The sequence below is a fragment of the Rhinichthys klamathensis genome, unplaced genomic scaffold (assembly GCF_029890125.1).
Source record: "Rhinichthys klamathensis goyatoka isolate OS25496 unplaced genomic scaffold, OSU_Roscu_1.1 h1tg000732l_1, whole genome shotgun sequence".
Classification (NCBI taxonomy): domain Eukaryota; kingdom Metazoa; phylum Chordata; class Actinopteri; order Cypriniformes; family Leuciscidae; genus Rhinichthys; species Rhinichthys klamathensis.
Window position 1 is genome coordinate 406,753 of NW_026607145.1, and position 20,748 is coordinate 427,500.

The 20,748-nt window shown below is 37.1% G+C and overlaps 1 protein-coding gene and 1 long non-coding RNA gene across 2 annotated transcripts in view; one reads left to right on the forward strand and one right to left on the reverse strand.

Moving 5' to 3' along the window:
- Positions 1-5,781, forward strand: part of brpf1 (bromodomain and PHD finger containing, 1) — a 68,103-nt gene extending 62,322 nt beyond the window's left edge. Inside the window, exon 16 of the mRNA XM_056242598.1 lies at positions 5,446-5,781. Coding sequence (XP_056098573.1) covers positions 5,446-5,629 — 184 coding nt within the window. The 3' untranslated portion in view covers positions 5,630-5,781. The remainder of the gene's footprint in view (positions 1-5,445) is intronic.
- Positions 5,782-9,620: 3,839 nt separating this feature from the next.
- On the reverse strand, positions 9,621-9,959 carry LOC130077371 (uncharacterized). The gene is made up of 2 exons (XR_008805738.1): positions 9,833-9,959; positions 9,621-9,728 (listed from the first exon to the last, which is right to left on the reverse strand). It is a non-coding gene; the product is annotated as an uncharacterized LOC130077371 (long non-coding RNA).
- Between the last annotated feature and the right edge of the window lie 10,789 nt (positions 9,960-20,748).

Here is a 20,748-nt window from a genome sequence, read left to right on the forward strand (position 1 = left end):
TACAGGTGTGTGTGTGTGTGTGTGTGTCTGACATGTCCCTGCGTCTCAGTTACACTGCCGTTCAAAAGTTTGGGGACTAAAGATTTGCTTTCTTCTTAAGATATTGTTAATTTGTTTATTAATCGCATTGAAATGCATTAAAATGATCAAAAGCGACCGATTCTATTTTAAATTAATGTTGTTCTTTTGAACTTTCTATTCATCAAAAAATCCTGAAATAAAAATGTATCACAGTTTCCATGACAATGAAACTGTTCAACTCTGATAATAATCATAAATGTGTCTTGAGCATCAGATCCTCATATTAGAGTGATTTCTGAAGGGTCATGTGACACTGAAGACTGGAGTAATGATGCTGGAAACAGGAATAAATTACACTTTAATATATCAAAACATCTGATTTAATCTTTAACAATACTTCACAATATTACTGTTTTTAATGTGAGCAGGAGAAAGTCATTAAACATTACAAATTCGTACCGACCACACACTTTTAAATGGGACTCACATTAGCATTATTTTGTTGTTGTTGTTGTTGTTGTTGTTTACTTCAGTCCCGGAAGCTGTGTTTTTGATAGTTTGACTGAAGTGTGTTGTGCCCTGTGACGCGGCAGCTGTGATTGGCCCTCGTGTGGTCATGTGGTGATGTGAGGAATCTTCCAGCGCATAGAGTTGTGTAGAAACTCGGCTGGTTATTTCCCACGGTTAGACGCGTGGGTCGTGAACGTGTTTCCTTTGTCTTTGACGTCAGTTACAGGGTCACATGTTTGTTTGGTTACACTTTACAGTAAAGATCCAGTTATTATCATAATAGTTAATGAACTAACCATGTTTCAACATTTACCAATACATTATTCAAATCAAAAGTGGACTTTGTTTAATGGACCTGAGCTCACATGAATGAACAAACCGCTGTTTTTTATTATTATTAAATAACGCTAACAAATATATTTGTTGCTCATTGTAAAGTTTATTAATTAGTGGGACTTTATTGTAAAGTTTATTCTTACATTTGCCATTTGAAAACGTAGTATTACTTCATTCTCTTATATTTTACAACTAAGCACATTTTGCTATAATTAGGCTCATTCTGTGGGCAATTTCAAACAAAATTTTTGATTTTATGAATATTTATTAACATTAAATATCTCGGCTTTCATCACTATTTAATGTCACAGATGTGTATTTACTGAGTAACACACTCTTTTGTTTATGAGGGTCAAAATGTTTTCACCTGAGATTTAGAGCCGCATTACAGAGGTGTAAACATGACTTTATAAAGATGACAGCAGGATTATTTCATATTTACACAGAGATTGGTGGGTCTATTAGTGAAATCTGTTGACTTTATCAATATTTGTTGCATTATAAGCCATCAGTGACCGTTCAAAAATGGGGAAAAAGCTCTACTTGCCTGAAGTTTGCATGCCTGTAACTCAAGAAGTGTTAAAGATATCTTAACATCCTTTTAGATGCTGATTCTTATCAAACATTTATTTTGGTATCTTAATTTTTAAGGCCCAATATGTTTCAATCACAGAGATATTTGGATTCCAATGTGGCTCCATGAGTAAATTGTACACTTTTTAAGTGGTCGAAAGCAAACGTGTGTGTCACTTTGCAGCTGATACTTTTTTATTTCAAAGAGGAATATCTGAACAACAGATAATGTTGAAATACAAATGTATCTTGTTTCCTTTCTATTAAAAAATAGCATTGAACATTCCTGTCTGAGTGCCATAAATATTCTTTTTCTAAAGTTTGTGTGACTGTAACTCCAGAAGTGTTATCTCAATATCCTTCTCGATTCTCTTTCTTAATAAACTTTCCTAGTTATGTTCATTTTTAGGGCCCTGTATGTTTTTTTTATTCCCAGACATATGAGAATCTCAAAATGGCTGTATGTGCAAATTGTTGAATTTGACCAAATATGTGTAACTTCTCGAACAGCTGATACGTGGAGTTTAAAGAGGAATGTCTGAAGAACAAATAATGTGAAAACTAAGTATGTATCTTGCCAAAAATACACTGAAAATTTAAAGTGAACGGACATTTTATGGTCCTACTCCTTGCACAGGCGATATATATTTATAAAAATACATTTAGACCGTTTAACCCTTCTATTATCTTCATTTGTGTCTACACTCATTATCTTTGGGGTCTCCAGGGACCCCAGACAATAACATTTAATTTTGTAACGGTATAATATTTTTTTTTTTTACAAATGTAATTTTACTCGGTTTATTAATGTTTTTACTCAACATTTGTGCAGTTTTGGGAGGATTTTTGATATCTTTTAAATTTCTATAAATAAATAAATATTTATTTACACCGTTTTTTTTCAAAAAACAGCATTTTTATGTCAAATTTACTTTATAAAAGACCCAGATTTCTAACTTTCATATATGGGGATAACATGGATCATTTTAAATGATTTAATGTAAGATTTTTGCCCATTTTTTTTTTGTGGAAAATGCAGTTTTAAAATAAAAGAATTTCACTTTAACCACTAGATGGCTATAGAGCTCCACTATATGCTATTTGCTATGTGATTAACCAAACTTTATATCTTTTCACAAGTTTTTCCAGTTGGATTCATATCTAAATATTATAAAATCACAATTATAACATAAAAAAAAAACTTTGTCAAAGTTTAGCATTTTTTGTACTGACAAAAGTTTTTCAATAATGTTATATTATGCTTAGAATCAAACCTGAACAAGACTCCAAATGTTCTTTAGATTTGATCATTTATTTCAATCATCTGTTTTTAATATAATTCTACAATTTTAATTCTGTAACAGAACAAAAAATAAACAGAAACGAATAGTTATATTACATATTGAGTAAAAATACAATGAACAGCAATAACAAATGAGCAAATAAAGCAGTAAAAAAATAACATTTAGTTAAAAAACAGTGAATGGGGGGAAATCGGAATCGAATCGTGTGTGTGTGTGTGTGTGTGTGTGCATTGTGGATATATTTTTTTTGCATTGTTGGAAGTGTGCCACTTTATTTCTGTCTATGTGATCTGCGTTGTTTCTGATTTTGATGATGAATTTTGTATATTTACTATGCGGGGTCTCCAGGGACCCCGAAGATAAAGAGTGTTGGCATTTTTGTCACGCTAACATAAAAACAGATATCATTCCAAAATTTTTTTTTTTTTTTTGTAGATCTAGACAGTGTTAAGAGTCGTAGAAAGTTTCATACCATTTGGACAAAGAGACATTTTTTTTAAAATTGCCCAAAAGTCATTTGCGGGTCAAAAAGACCCCGGAGACAATAAGAGGGTTAACATAGTGATTGCTATCCGGAAATGAGGACACTTTCAACCAGCGTGACAAAAAATATTTCTGTGAACAATCACCTTTCATTGGTAGATGAGAGCCAGAGTCTAGAAGGATATTGAGAATAATACTTAATACTTCTTGAGTAAGAGTTACAGGTTTGCAAACTTTGGAAATACACTATATTTGGCACTCAGAAAGCAATGTTCTACGCAATTGTGTTGATGGGGGGAAAAATGAGAACTTTATTTTCTTCTTCAGATATTCTTCAAGGATCCGCTGTGTGCAAGTGATCCACATTTGGTTTTTGACCCCTGAAAATGTGTACGATTTACTCATGGAGACCCTGATATCTCTGGAAATGAACCATGTTGGGCCTTAAAGATTAATATGCCTAAAGAAAAGTTTGATAAGAACCAGAATCTAAAAGGATTTTTTTTTTTTTACAACAATTTGATTTGTCAAAAATTGTCACACAAGTTTAAAAGGCATTAAAATAAATTAAAATTAAATGTTAATATATATATATATATATATATATATATATATATATATATATATATATATATATATGAAGAGTTTGGTTCCAAAACGCGATAAACGCCATTTTTTAAATAAAAAAATTAGTTACTGCAAAAATCAGTGTTGTATCTGGTTGGTATTGAAAAGTCAATGTTTAATTTTAAGTAAAATGTGATATCCGCCGTGTTATTCTGTCATGTTTTCCCCCTTTCTTTCCAAACCACGACAAACGCCAGTCTCCCTTCTCTGCAGAATGCGATATATCCGCTCTCAACCAATCACAACGCACCATTCCACTCTCAACCAATCACAACGCACCATTCCACTCTCAACCAATCACAACGCACCATTCCACTCTCAACCAATCACAACGCACCATTCCACTCTCAACCAATCACAACGCACCATTCCACGCAATGTAAACCGTAACGGCAGCGCCTTAAATACACTTCCTAGTTTTTCTGATCTATTTTGTACTTTTAGATCAACAAACAAACAAAAAAATGAATAATTTTGACGGCATTGATGAACCTGAGGTTGTTTCTGCCGTGGGTGAGAAACGAAAGGCACCGAAATCGAATCATTTACTTGAGGAGATTAAGAAGACGAGGCACTCGAGGAATGAGGACAAATGTTTTCAATCTTCTTTACAGTTCTTAATAAAAATATTATACTAATAAACTTACGTTGTTGTGTATTTTCAACAGTTTCAATATGAAAAAAAAACTTTTATATTGATTCAATGGATTTATTGCATTTTGGGGGGAAAAATAATCCTTTTTTATAATAAATCTTTGAAAATCAAAACCTGGATTTTAATTTTTTTTGTTATTATGACCGACAAATGCTGTGTGAAAGTTTGAAACAGAAAATAGTGGTTATCATCTTTCCACTTTCTTGGTAAAGAAAACACATTTTTACTCAAATTAATCTAAATGGATCTATTGCGTTTTGGAACCAAACTTATAAAACAGAAGGTATGAATTTTGTTTTTCAAAAAGTAGGTCATCTTTTCTAAGGCAAGGTGTGATGTCATTTACAGGCAATAACAAAAGAGCTTTTTCCTATCTTTGAACGGTCACTGATGGCTTATAATGCAACAAATATTGATAAAGTCAACAGATTTCACTAATAGACCCACCAATCTCTGTGTAAAAATAAAATAATGATGCGTCCATCTTTCTAAAGTCATGTTTACCCCTCTCTAATTTGACTCCAAATCTATGGTGAAGATTATAAACTAAATAGTGGATTACTCACTCAATAAACACTCACGCACTTCATATTCTGGCTTTCATTACCGCTTTTTCTGAATATTTACAAAATCCCGAATCGACCCTTCCATCTCCTTCTCGTTACTGTAATGCTGTTTGTAATGATTGGTCACTGTTCTGAGGCTGGATAATGATGTGAGTGTGTGTGAGTGTGTGAGTGTGTGTGTGTGTGTGTGTCGACCTTCTCGTGAGAGACTTGAAGCCCGTCAGCATCTCTGAACATCCGCTCGGGCAAACACAGAAATAGGCCAGAGGAAACAAACATGAAAATGCTGTATAGGACAAAAGACAATGTGTGATGCAAGTCACTAAATGAGTGTGTGTGTTTGTGTGTGTGTGTGTGTGTGTGTGTTTAGGCAATGGCTGCCGCGCTCCAAACTGGTTCCTCTGGGCGTCAATCAGGATCTGGACAAAGAGAAGATGCTGGAAGGCAGGAAGTCGAACATTAGGAAGTCGGTTCAGGTGGCGTATCACCGGGCCATGCAACACCGGAACAAAGTCCAGGGCGACCCGAGCAGCGACACCAGCGACAGCGACTGAACACACACACACACACACACTCTAATTCTCTACTCTGGTGCTAAAGTGCTTCACGTGTCATCAGGATGAGTGTTTTAAAGTTAGATGTGGCTGTTTCCGAGTCATATTTACCTCACACTACAGCCAGTATTCAAGATTTGATCAGAACACTTCTCCTCAGACCTCTGCGAACGGCAGAAAAACTATGCCTGAAACCGCGTCCCCCAAACACTGCAAAGAAATGTGTGTGTCCTCAGTGGTTCTGTCTTGCTTTCCACTACGAATATCGAAACATTCTGAAATGAAGAGAAATTTACTGGAGAAGTTGTTTAAATAAATAAAAAGTCGAAATCAAGTGAGTTTATGGTTAAAACAAGAACAAATATCTGCCAGTGGAGTTAGAAAAATAAGCTTAATTCAAAGGGAAAACTATATATATATATATATATTTATATATATATACAGGTGAAACTCGAAAAATTTGAATATCGTGCAAAAGTTCAGTAATTCAACTTAAAAGGTGAAACTAATATATTATATAGACTCATTACATGCAAAGTGAGATATGCCAAGCCTTTATTTGTTATAATTGTGATGATTATGGCTTACAGCTTATGAAAACCTTTTCACAATTTTCTAATTTTGAATTTGGGGTTTTCATAAGCTGTAAGCCATAATCATCACAATTATAACAAATAAAGGCTTGAAATATCTCACTTTGCATGGAATGAGTCTATATAATATATTAGTTTCACCTTTTAAGTTGAATTACTGAAATAAATGAACTTTTGTACGATATTCTCATTTTTCAAGTTTCACCTGTATATAAAATACATTACATACAAAAAAAAAATTTCATTACTTTACTTTATTTTGACACATTTTTCAGGAAACAAGACTTAAAGGAGGAGTTCACTTCAGAATTAAAATGTCCTGATAGTTTCCTCTCCTCCACGCCATCCAAGATGTTCATGTGTTTCTTTCTTCAGTGGGAAAGAAATGAAGGTTTTTGAGGAACACACTCCAGGATTTCTCCATATAGTGTCTTCAATGGGGTCCAACGGGTCGAAGGTCCAGATGTGAGTTTCAGTGCAGCTTCAGAGTCTCGACACGATCCAGCCGAGGAATAAGAGTCTGATCTAGACAAACCAGCCGACATTTAAAACAAAACACACATTTAGATACTTTTAACCACAAACGCTCGTGTCGAGACTCTGAAGCTGCACTGAAACTCACATCTGGACCTTCGACCCGTTGGACCCCCTTGAAGACACTATATGGAGAAACATCCTGGAGTGTGTTCCTCAAAAACCTTCATTTCTTTTCCACTGAAGAAAGAAACACATGAACATCTTGGATGACGTGGAGGAGACTAAACTATCAGGACATTTTAATTCTGAAGTGAACTTCTCCTTTAATATTTTATGTAATTTTGCTTCTCAAGTAAATGCGTCTTGATTTAAGAATGTTTAGATATTTGTACTAGAAAACAAGACACAAATTTTGAGGAAGAAAATCATTTTTGCAGTGAATTTAGCACACCTGAACTGTGGAGGATCCATGTAAATGAGTCTGACATGAAGAGCATGCTACACATTTATGGAGAGGATGCAGAAAAGTAAAATGTGGTAATAATGTATTTATTTGTTCTTCCAAACGCCCCTGATCCTCCCATGAATCCCCGCACACCCTCGGCTCGTGGAAATGGTGAATCTGTCGGTGTTTGTTGTGTAAATCTCTTTGTGCTTTGTATTTTCATTGGGAATGAATGAATGAATGAAAGAATCAATGACTAACTGTTGTCTGATCATGTGCCAGTTCCGTCACTGTAGATCTTTTATATATATATATAAATAATACATGCGATAGACTTTAATAAAAAAAAAGGTTTGAGTTTTGTACATCTGTTTCTTTGTTTTAGTTTTTTTGAAGAATCGAGAATGTATGTAGAAATGAGAGCGCTCTAAACGGTTGACTTGAGTAACAGATAACTCAATCATCCAGAATCAGAAGTGTGCGCAAACACAAAAGGATTTGGTAATCGTGACTTGATAACTCGCAATTCTGACTTTTTTCTCACAATTGCATGATATAAAGTCGCAATTGCGATAAATAAACTCGAAATGCTGACTTTTTTTTCTCAGAATTGCATGTTTATATCTCGCAATTCTGACTATAACACAATTTGGAGAAATAAAGTCAGATTTGCATGATATACACTCACCTAAAGGATTATTAGGGACACCTGTTCAATTTCTCATTAATGCAATTTTCTAATCAACCAATCACATGGCAGTTGCTTCAATGCATTTAGGGGTGTGGTCCTGGTCAAGACAATCTCCTGAACTCCAAACTGAATGTCAGAATGGGAAAGAAAGGTGATTTTGAGCGTGGCATGGTTGTTGGTGCCAGACGGGCCGGTCTGAGTATTTCACAATCTGCTCAGTTACTGGGATTTTCACGCACAGCCATTTCTAGGGTTTACAAAGAATGGTGTGAAAAGGGAAAAACATCCAGTATGCGGCAGTTCTGTGGGCGAAAATGCCTTGTTGATGCTAGAGGTAAGAGGAGAATGGGCCGACTGATTCAAGCTGATAGAAGAGCAACTTTGACTGAAATAACCACTCGTTACAACCGAGGTATGCAGCAAAGCATTTGTGAAGCCACAACACGCACAACCTTGAGGCGGATGGGCTAAAACAGCAGAAGACCCCACCGGGTACCACTCATCTCCACTACAAATAGGAAAAAGAGGCTACAATTTGCCAGAGCTCACCAAAATTGGACAGTTGAAGACTGGAAAAATGTTGCCTGGTCTGATGAGTCTCGATTTCTGTTGAGACATTCAGATGGTAGAGTCAGAATTTGGCGTAAACAGAATGAGAACATGGATCCGTCATGCCTTGTTACCACTGTGCAGGCTGGTGGTGGTGGTGTAATGGTGTGGGGGATGTTTTCTTGGCACACTTTAGGCCCCTTAGTGCCAATTGGGCATCGTTTAAATGCCACGGCCTACCTGAGCATTGTTTCTGACCATGTCCATCCCTTTATGGCCACCATGTACCCATCCTCTGATGGCTACTTCCAGCAGGATAATGCACCATGTCACAAAGCTCGAATCATTTCAAATTGGTTTCTTGAACAGGACAATGAGTTCACTGTACTAAAATGGCCCCCACAGTCACCAGATCTCAACACAATAGAGCATCTTTGGGATGTGGTGGAACGGGAGCTTCATGCCCTGGATGTGCATCCCACAAATCTCCATCAACTGCAAGATGCTATCCTATCAATATGGGCCAACATTTCTAAAGAATGCTTTCAGCACCTTGTTGAATCAATGCCACGTAGAATTAAGGCAGTTCCGAAGGCGAAAGGGGGTCAAACACAGTATTAGTGTGGTGTTCCTAATAATCCTTTAGGTGAGTGTATATATATATATATATATATGAACATGAATGTGCATGTCCTGCTGGCCCATTCAACCCCTGTTCTTTTACCTCCAATGGGTAATTGGAAAAGAAAAAGGGGGGTCACAAGGAAGGGCTAAGATGACCCCACCCCCAAAACAATGTGCTACGAGGTTTTGGTGACGTCCAGCCGGTAGTAACGCACACAGGTATAAGGAGAAGCCCAGCTGGCAGCAGAGGTCCTGCAGTGGCACTCCCCTAAACACAGCCCAACAGGCGGCGGCTAATCAGGGAAGGATCTGATGTTTCCCAGCGGCTTCACTCCCTTGGATTCATATGCCAAAGCTATAGCATCCACAGGTCCATGTGAGAGGCTTGCTTAGATATGGGACTCCCTCTGTGCCATTTGGGCCATGGCACTTAATGCTGGCCATTCAATATTGAGGCGGGATAGCCTCCTTATCCTCAGAGCCTTCGAGAAGGCCTGGGTCGTCCTCGTCCCCGGAGCCGGGCGGCTCGTTTGTCAATGACGGTTCAACCGCAAAGGCCGTGTGTCCACCAAAGCGTTTTTAGCCAGCTGAAAACGCTAGTCGTTCTGCTGAAGACGCCTAGCTGTGGGCGCTTGAGAGCGTTTTGGCAGCGCAGCGTTTTTTCCGTTGAGACGTTTCGTTGCTATGATACAGAATATCCGCAGCACAGTTTACTTGTAACTGATTTCGCAGATCATTTGTTTCATACTAAAAATGTATTTTTCATCCATGTTGTTCGGTTAGCTCTGCTGGTGGATGTCGTTGTACAGAAAGAATGTTGTGACAGTTGGTCGGTGTGGTATTAGTCCCGCCCCTCCTCCACTGTGATTGGACGGCTGGGTAAAAAGTGACAGTGATGAGCGCTGCGCTTTATCCAAAGTTGAACATTCTTCAACTCTCGACGACCAGTAAAAAACGCCGGGCGCTTGGCGGTCCAGCGTGAAAAAACCACTCAGCGCCTCGTTACGCTCATGGCGTTTAAAAAACGCGGCGCTCCCGTTGAAAACAATTGAAAAAATACGCCAGGCGCGTGTAAAAACGCTTTGGTAGACACACGGCCTAAGAAGTCCTCAAGGAAAGCGGACTCGGAGCGGTCAGCCCAACTCAAAGCTGAACTGCCCGTGAGTCTCCCGGGTGCGCGATCCCGTCGCCGTTCCCCCATCAAAGTCCGACTGTTCGAAATCCACACTAATCCAACCAAGTGGCAGCCACCTTATGCCTTCTTGGGAAGCGCCAGGCAGAGGCTACCATTTTCTGGGAGTTGCAGTGCCTCCTCCGCGTGTTTGAGGCAATCACGTCCAGCGGAGGCTGATCTGATGAGTGATGTCCTCCTGCAGACAAATGTGAACGTCCGAACAAATCCACGAGCCGTGAGAAAGAAGTCTAGAGGTCGCGAGAAGCGATTGTCAACTGGAGAACAGCAGGCCTTATATGCTCTCAGGTAAGGGGGCGGGGCCTAGCCTGGCATCGGCCGCGCGCTTCTGCAGAGGTCAGCTGGATCTCGAACACGACATGATTAAAGAGAACTGTTTTTATGCCTAGATGTTCTAGTGCACAGAGATCATCTGTAGTGTCTGATTGTCTAGCTGACCCAAACCAGACTGGGATAGAAGTGCTCAGAGCTGACTCAATAACACCCGAGTAAAACTGTCATCTGTTACGAAGGAAGTACAGTCTTTGTCAATGAGTCTGAAATCACACACTCTCTTGAAGTAGGTACTTATTTTGAGTAAGAAATTACTTCCCAGCCGCTAAAAAAAGTAAGTTCTATATAGTGTGAATGTAATCTGGAGGTACTAGGTGTGTTTCCCGTACAGCGCCGTAACTCGCTGCTATAGTGCGATGCATCGCTGAAGAAATCATCTAGCTCGTCATGACACCGTAGTGTCGCAAATTGGTCGTTCAACCACGTTGGTTGATGTCACGCACGTGGTGGAGTAATAACTACTTTTAATGAATCTGTGTGAGATCGAATTAATGCAAGATGTTTTGCTATGAATTACAGTATGCATCTGAGGAATAATTTTTCTCGGTTATTTCGCTCTATTTCCAGATTGAATCATAGTCTCGTTCTCACGCACTAGAGCTCGTTCACACATGCGCAGTCTTCAAACACCACGCTTTAAATCTCTTGAAAAACTAAAAGATGTAAATTACATTTGTATGTATTCCAAATAAAAGATACAGATTGCACTGAATGTCAGCTTGCTTATTTTGCTCAAGATGAGGATTTATTAAGTCCACGTCAAGCAATCTAGAAACTCTGCTTCTAACCGCAGCTCGAGATCTGTCGCTCACACACACAACTTTTGTTTGCAAATGTTTTTTTGAACGATGGTTTCGGGAAACACCGACTCGTTGAATTGCTGATAACAACAGAACTTGCAACCATAGTTGGCTAACGATGCCTTTGGGAAACGCACCCCTGGATGGACAGTGGCCCTCCGGGACCGAGTTGAAGACCCCTGGTGTAGAGGGAGGAGCAGTGGGGAGAGAAGCGTGCCGCTCAAGCCCTGAAAACTGAAGCCAAAGCATCTATATCGCCCCCCGGTGGCTGGTCCCAGTACAGCTCATAAACCCCGTCCTCTCAATGTAATCTAATGGGACGCAGGGGAAACCAAACAATCAAATAACAGTTCAAATACATTTTTTCCGAAGATGTTGTCTGTCATTTTATGAAGTTTTTATCACGCTAAATGTAAATTTAAGTGTTCGTTTTTTCTGATAAAAAATGTCTGCCTCAATTGAGCGCATAGGTTTTTATGCACATTTTTAGAATGAATGCGTTTCCATTCAGCATTTTTTATGCATGAGAAAACTAAAAAGCGCATTAAAATAGGTGGATGTTTTTGCCGCACAGAATCTTTGCTAAATTTACTGTAGCGCACACACACACACACACACAGCCTCAAGACCTTGCGCTTTAATACGCTTTTTTTATGCAGTAATAACATAAAAAAAAAAAAAATTAGGACAAAAATAAACAATACACAATACAAAGGGTTACATTACATAAACATAAATAACATTAAACTAGCTTAAAAGATTGACACCATTTCAGAGTCTTACATGCAGTGGAGTTCTTCAAAGCACTTAGATACATATCAAAATCTTTCTTAAAAATGAAAAAAGGAGTTTTCTTTGAAAATGTACACTTGTGAATATAAAATTTGGCAAGAAATAGTAGCAAGTTAAGGACAAAATTAAAATGGAGCTTTAACACGCTTCTCCTCAACAAGCCACAAGATTTGACGTCATAATCACTACGAGTCACACGCGAATACTTCCGGATAAGGGGTTTCTTTGTTCAAACACTTATTTGAGCAACAGTGATAACAATGCTCGCAAACACAGCTCAAAATAGTGGAAAACAGCGTCTTCCCGTCAGAACAGTGAGTAACAGTAGTGACAGAGACATAGGAGACGAAGCAGAACTCGTTTCTGACACACACACACACACACACACACACACACCTGTACAACAGGTTATTCAGATCGTCCTTCCCTTCTATTCTTCTCAGAAACCCTCAGGCATCCTCAGAAACTCAATCTCCGTCACGTGTCTCTCATCGCTCGTGTGTTTATATAGCCTACTTCAAGCATTTGGTGAGGGTTTGTTCTGAACCGCTAACCCTGCACTGTAAAAAAAAAAAACATGATGAAAACATGTTTTTACATAGCTTTTTATAAGTTATACAAGATTCAACTCATTTTTTAAGTTAGTTTAATGCAATTTAAGTTGAAATGACAAACTTTTTCTTACAGTGTGAGATGTTTCCTCAACACTTTCACACTGACTCATACTGAACTGTGAACGCTCTGCAAATGTTTCACTATTTAACTCGTTTTAGAAATAGCATGTGAAACGGTATGCATTGTGCAAACAGTAGTTTGCTAGACTGACCTCATAATTCAGTGAGTGTGTGCAGTTACCAACTTGGAAATCGAAAAGTTTTTTTAGAATTTTTTAAAAACTTTTCTGTAAAAAAAAGAAAAGAGTTTTGTATGGTATTGTAATCATGTGTTCATAGTTGAATGTAACAGACTGGGTACAAGATATGAACTAATCCAGCATTTAATATATGCACAAATAAAGCCTGAAACCTCGACTCACTGAAACTCACTCCACAAGCACTGCTCTTTCCTTCATCTATTGCAAATCTTTTTGTTAGTTACATTTCTCATAGGCATGCATGCGAGAATATGCATAAATGCTCATTATGGATTTTGGGTCACTGGTGTAAACCTTTTTGGTAACACTTCACTTAAAGCCTTTGTATATAATGCATTATATTTTTCATAAATAATTGTAACCAAATGTAAAATGCAATCTAATATTTTCATACACCTTCCATCTGAAACTATGGAATATCATTGAATAATATCATATGAAACTGTTTGTCATGCGTTTTAATGCATTATGCTCTCTCAAGTCATAACAATAAATGGTATTATAATATGCTATATAATATGTTATTATAATATGCTATAATTGTGGTTAACTATTAATTTATATAAATTAGTATGTAATGAAATGTAAAAAAAATATTATATAAATGTTCATACACATAATGACAAGTACATGTCTTCTATGACGTGTGTGTGTGTGTGTATCTATATATATATGTATCTATATATATATATATATATATATATATATAAAAATACAGTAAAAACTAGCACATATCTAGCATGATTTTGCATTTACATTTGATCAAAGGAATGTGTCTTTGCTGCATAAAATATACATTTCTTTCAACAAAAAAGTCTTGCCACAAACGTTTGAGCGCCAGTGTTTCTACACCAGCTTATGCCTCATTCCCTCGAGCAAAAGCAATTATTTCTATATTACACACGTACAAATAGGAAGGATATTTTATAGAAGTCAGTGATGATAAAATCTAATGGTCTAACCAAGATTGTAACAGTAGAATCCTTCACACTGTAGTTGTGGTGAGATCATCGCTACTGATGCCATGTTGGCTGGTCTGTTATCTGTGTGTGTGTGTTCCAGTTCTCATAGACGTATATGTGTGTGTATGAGTGAATAAGTGTGATGTGTGTTCACCTCAGAGAGATCTGCAGGAAACCTTGTGTTTGCAGAACGGCTCTTTTCCTGTCGAACGCTTTGAAGCTCAACGCTTTACCTGCAAAACTGCTGACGGCCTCGTCTTCGACGTCTTTCCGATGAACACACTCCTAACGGCACAAACACACAGTAGAGATTTGCATAAAAATGCATGGAGTCTTGCCAATCATTGATGCGTCCCTCGTATTTACAGCCGAAACAAAAATGATTCAGACACAATTTTCGATATTGTTTCACTAGTGTGATCAGGACACTATAGTTCATTTCTGTGAGGAGTCAATAAAATAAAGTAAACTCTGACATATTATACACAAATATTCTTCATACAGTGACTACCAGTGACATTTATAAAGATGTGGGACCAGAAATGATTCCTCCACTTTGAGCTGATCATGTTTTGCTGAAGTGTGTTTTCTGTAATTGCTAATGCTCTTTTTACACACAGACTGAACAACATGAAGCATTGCTTGGTCACTGGTTGAGCTAAACTGGTATTATCTAATTGTGTAGTTAAATTTAACAGCTGACAGATATTTAACATAATTCATGTGTGAGAGTCTAACAGAAGGACGGACAAAACCAGTCAAATATTTATTACCACTTTCTAAACTATAGCGAATAAACTGTGATAATGTGAAAATTGTTGAAGGAGTCTGAATACATTTTGGTTTGACTGTATAATCTATCTCTCATAAATGTATGAAATGTAGGCTATGTGGGGATGATCATAACCCGGGCAGGATCACAGAGAAATACACGAGATTTAAGCACTGGAAGGTTTGGTTTATTAATGGATACTGTTTTGATTGACCTTGGAAAGTTTGTAGCTGCCTACACACTGAGGAAATAATGATGAACTGGTCAAAAATATCATTTAATGAAGCTGAATCAACCTAAATACATTAATTTATACCAACAAACTTAATTTTGGGGGGTTAAATTAGCAAATAAATCAGTAACAATTGCAGGATCCCACACTTTACAGTGTATCTGGATGACATGGTTATATTCTGAGGAATTAAAGGGGATATATAATAAAAATCTGACTTTTTCCCGTGTGTAAATGCTGTAATCCAGTGCAACACAGAAAACATGTAAAGTGAAACCCAGTAACGTGTTCTGGTGAGCCTTTCTCTGAGAACATGTTATAAGCCGATCAGATTTCGCTCCTTCTGCCGTATGAAGAGGATCTTATTATAATATTCCCGGCCCTTAATCTGCACGTTCACACACACCAGCGACATTGGGTTCGGCGAGCGCCAACAGAGACCAGTTCTAACGCACTGGAGAAGATCCAGCAAAGCCTGAAACTGTTCTGTGGTCGAGCACAGACGACACTGAACACTATTGACCAGAACATGTCAGCGCTGTCTTATAAACACCTCAGGAACTGTGGACACTTGTGGAAGAGTTCAACATGATGAGGAGATGATCAGTGTAACTCCACAACAACTACAGAAATGTCTCCGCTAACATTCAGAAACGTGTAAAAGTGAAGCTCTCCCTGAGTCTCTCCGTAAGGCTGCACTCGCTGCTGTTACTCCTGACTCTGGATCAGTGAGATCGGCCTGTGTTGTTATTGCCGGAGTCTGTGAAGCTCGTGTAAAGGCTCCGCCCTCTTCTGAACGGAGGCGGAGCTAAAGCTCATTTGCATTTAAAGGGACACACAAAACGGCACTTTTTTGCTCACACCCAAAAAGGGGCAAATTTAACAAGCTATAATAAATTATCAGGTATTTTGAGCTGAAATTTCACAGACACATTCTGGAGACACCAGAGATTTATAATACATCTTGTGAAAAGGGGCGTAATATGTCACCTTTAAAGCTGATTGTTGTAAACATAGGAAACAAGGAAAAGCAAACCCAGGGTGCTCATGTCATTTCCAGGTGTCATATATACATTCGTTTAGGAATTAATGAAGGATTTTGGATTTAGTGTTGTCTCAGAGAGGAAACTCATTAATTTCACTTTTGTTGAATTGTATAGTTTTGTACGTTTTGTCGTTTTATTGCATGTATGATTGGATGATACACTGTAAACCCCAATGTTATCATTAATAAAGAAATCAAGTTATCATAACTTAACATTACTTACAATAGCAAGTTTTTGCATCAAAAATGAAACAGTTGTGTTTAATGTACTCATTTGGCAGCAACAGTCTTTCAGATTAAGATTTTAAGTGTTATGAACTCAAAATTTCAAGTTATTTAAATGATTCACTATGTGTCGGTTTAATATGATTGGCCGTGCCTGAAATTCTGCCTTGACAACACGCTGATTGGTCGATACACAAGGCAGTATTTTTTTTTGTTCATCGTGAATTTGTTGATGCAGGCAGCAGGCCAGAGGGACTGACTGACACTGCATAAAACAGTCATTTAGGGGTTAAATCGGTCCTGTCCATCACGTACAGACATTTCAGGCCTCGCATTTGGATCAAGACTTTCAATTCCTGACGCCTGTAAATGGAATCTTTTTTTAATCGACGACTGTCTCGAGTCTCGACTCTCGAGCCTGTTCTCCCCCCTCCCCCGCAGCAGCCCCTGACTCACTGTAGTTCTTCTTGCGCGCGCAGAGCGTCCGGTATTTTCTGAGGCTGAGAAAACGTATGGTAAGTGTGAATTCATAAAACTATTTTAAATAACATGTTTGCCAGAACATAACATCACAATTTGTTCAATGTTGTAACAGTTTTTTTAAACTGTATTTTCTAGCCTTCGTTGTTTTCGAGCCGTTTATTCCCGCCCCTGCTCCATTCAAATCTTGCGCGCTGACAGCGCCCGGTATTTTCTGTGAGATTTACATCAGACTAAGGTAAGTGTGAATTAATAAAATCATTGTATAATGTTTACCATAACACAACGGCAAAGTTTTTCAATGTCATATTTTTTTCTGAACTGTATTTTAGCCCATTGCCTTCAGTTACTGCGTGCACTGACAGCGTCCTGTTTTTCCTTTCCAGACATTTATATCAGACGAAGGTAAGTGCAAATAAAAACTTTTTCATAAAACCTTTTTAAATAGAGTATTTAACAAAAACATAAGATTGAGTGTTGTTGATTTAAATTGAGTGCGTTTATGTTTGAGTTGTTAACGTATTCTCCTTTGACAAATCAGCAGACACTTTCTTCTCAACTGTCCTCAGAGGCTTCAGAAACAGTAACTCACTGAAGGAAGAACTGCAGCTGACTTGATTCATGTGAGGCAAACAAGTTTTTTAGCAACATACTTAAAATGATATCATAATTGTTGAAGTGCAGTGTAAATTTCACTCCTTTTGTTTGTTTCAATGTTCTAGTAAGTGTAGAAATCTACCATGTACTTAGTTTTATTATGATGTAATTTACTGTGTATATATATGATTGTTTTTAGGCCAGGTGGTAAACGCTGCCATTCTTCACGAATAGGCTACTGCTGCTCTTCAAAGATCTGAGTCATCAATAAGGTAAAGCACACAGAAAGAGTTTTTGTTTGAATACAATTCAGTTTCCCAAGTTATCTTGTATTTTATTTAGTTACTGAAACGGCAAGAAAGCACTTTGACTTGCTTTGATTATTTCCATTCTTGTTGCTGTCCAACTAGCAACATTCCTTTGTATTGTTACATTTTTATTATTATATCACTCTAACCTGTGCTTAAACAATGAGTACTGTACGATGTATTAAAAGAAAATGCGTCTTAATTATTTTTTTTATTTTAATCACAGGATCCTTCGATCCCTGCCCCAACCATTCATCTAAAGGACTGCGGCAATGATACCCTTTGGACCAACAGTGGCAGTTTACCCAGGATGAGATCTCGCTGATGTTAGCCTGCAGTACTGACACATTTTTTGGTTTTCCAGCATATTTTGAAATTTTGAACCCATTCTAAAAGTGACTGTATGATGTTGAGATCTATCTATTGACGCCGAGGACAACTGAGGGACACACACAACTATTACAAAGGGTGAAAGATAAGTAGATGACAATATTTACAATAACAGACAATGTCTGTTGTTGTTCATTACACTGTGTTTTTAATTGTTCTGGTCAATTGTTCTGATCTGGTCAATTTCACTTTTCAATTAAAATTTTTAATCAATTGATTTAATTTACTGCAAGTATTGTAATTGTATTTTTTACTGATTAAATGTTAATATACAATGTTCAGTCAGTATGCATTATAGAAGTTAAGATATGTAATGTAAGCCTAATAAAGCTGTTGTGAAAAACAAAACTTGGTTTAATGATTTATAATTTATTTAAAATGTATTTAATAATAAGTAAACAACAAAATATAACCTGGAAAATTTGAGTTTACTCCATTTGCCTTTTAAGTTATCTTTACTTAAACATTTAAGTTAATTCAATGAGAAGACCACATTAGGTCAACTCAATAATTAAGTTTGAATTTTCCCATTACTCAAAAAAAACTTACGCAACACTTTCCTCAAATCATTTGAGTAGTCTCACTTATTAGGGTTTACAGTGTATGAATATGTTATGTTATTAATATTGTGTAATGATGAAGTAATGAAACCCCTGCAGTTGTTATTAAATGGTTTGATCTGCAGAATGAAATGGACGGGAAGTTTGCTGTTGTATAACGCAGATCTCTGGAGAAGAAATTAAAAGCACTATTCTGGGCTTGATGTGTTTTTCTTCCTTTTTCTTTATGCTTTTTTAATTCTTATATACCTATGTGACCAGAAGAAAACAATGCCTGTAAAATACTGATGCAATGAGATCCAGGGAGACGAGCAATGATTATGTCAGAGATCACATTTCAATAAGGAATAAAAAAAAAAAAAAAATATAGTAAATATGAAAATTGTAATAGCAAATAAGTTTAAGGTCTATCTTATTCTATAGTTTACAGCCTAAAACCCAGAGTGTTGTTTAAGAAATATATGTGCAGAATGAAAGCAGAGGTAGAAGAGAAGAAGTAGAAGAGAAGAGCAAAATATACAGTATGGCGGAAACTTACATCCTCCTAAACGTGTGTTTTTGGTCTGATAAGAAAAGGTCAAACAGAATTATCCATTATGTCACAGTTTGTGATGTCTGATGAAGACTGATGAAATATAGATATATTAGGTGTTGTTTCCACAGTTTTAAGAGACTATCGCAGATCTTGCGTTATCTCATGTGTGCAGAGATGGAAACAGACATGTTCTAATACGGAGGAACATCATGTGATCAATTCTGACGGAAAACACACACACACACACACACACACACTTACAGCCACAGAAGACACAGGAAACATATCAGAGCATATAATATATAAATGATTAAAGAAATCAGTAACATATAAAAGAATAATAATGCAACAATCAATGAATTAAATGAATACATAGAATAGAATTTCAATAGTGTGAAACATATTTTAATAGAATGTCCTTTTAAAAATGGTATTAGACCGTTTTTATTCAGAAAATATATAATGGACATTTTTTAAAAAGGTTTCTCCTGGAATCATTTTTGAATTTCTGACAAATATTAAATTGAAAGATTCTATGTAAATGTTTATTATTACTGTTGTTACTATTTGTCTGATTTTGTATATTGATTGTTTTTAGGACAAAATGTTAAATAATTGTAAAAGTATTGAATTGATTGTAATCATAATTATTTTTAAATTGAAATATGTGCCGACACCATGTTGCTGTCTGGGATGAGTCCATAAGGAAAGCCTCAGTGTAACAATCACATCTTGCACACTTCATATCTGAGATTATTAAACAGAATTACCCACAACCCTCTTTTATATTAGACATATAGGCTACTAATGTTACTTTTAATTTGATTTCATGCTGATTTTATTGCGTGTTATTCAAGAGCACCTTTAACATCAAAGATATAAGATTATTCCCATTCAGGACTGTAATAGTTCACTCCATCTCTGGTCAGAGTTAAAATATCATGACAGAAGTTCCCATGGTTATTGTGTTGTACAGATCAGTGTTTTGCTCAGCTCTCAGTCTTCTTCACTGTAGAAGGCAGTGGAGTTCAGCGATGTGAATGTGGTAAACTCATCAGATAAACATGTAAATTAATGTTAATTAATGCGGAAGTCTGTGAACTTTTGAACGAGGCGCCGGAATTCCGGAAATTTGCGTCACTAAAAAACCCGTCCGCCCAACGCGATCTCACACACACACAACACACCACACTCAACTCTACTCAACTCTATTCTCACGCGCTTCGGCTTCTCCTGCGCCTGGACTCTCTGTATTCGACCATGTATTCATAATAACCGGTTGGTGTTTTTACCTGACAGCATGTGCGGATCGTCGTTCATTACTCGTGTAGTTTCGCTGTGTGTGGTTGTTGAACTGCTCGGTGTGTGTAAAGATCCTCGACGAGATGTTCTCAGAACTCAGAGAGGTGAGCTGATTCCTTCTGAACTCACAGGCAATGTTTTACCTGTTTTTACTCTGAAAGTGCTATTAAAGTCACTCTCTCTGTCTGAGGTGTTTTAAATGGGAAACCACGGAAAACAAACTGTTGTTTTCATATCAAACTGTTTATTTACTTAAACTTCATAACTTGTCATGAGAAAATATATCAGAAGAACAACTAACGCCTAAACCTGTTTTTAATAGAAATTATCTATCTATTACA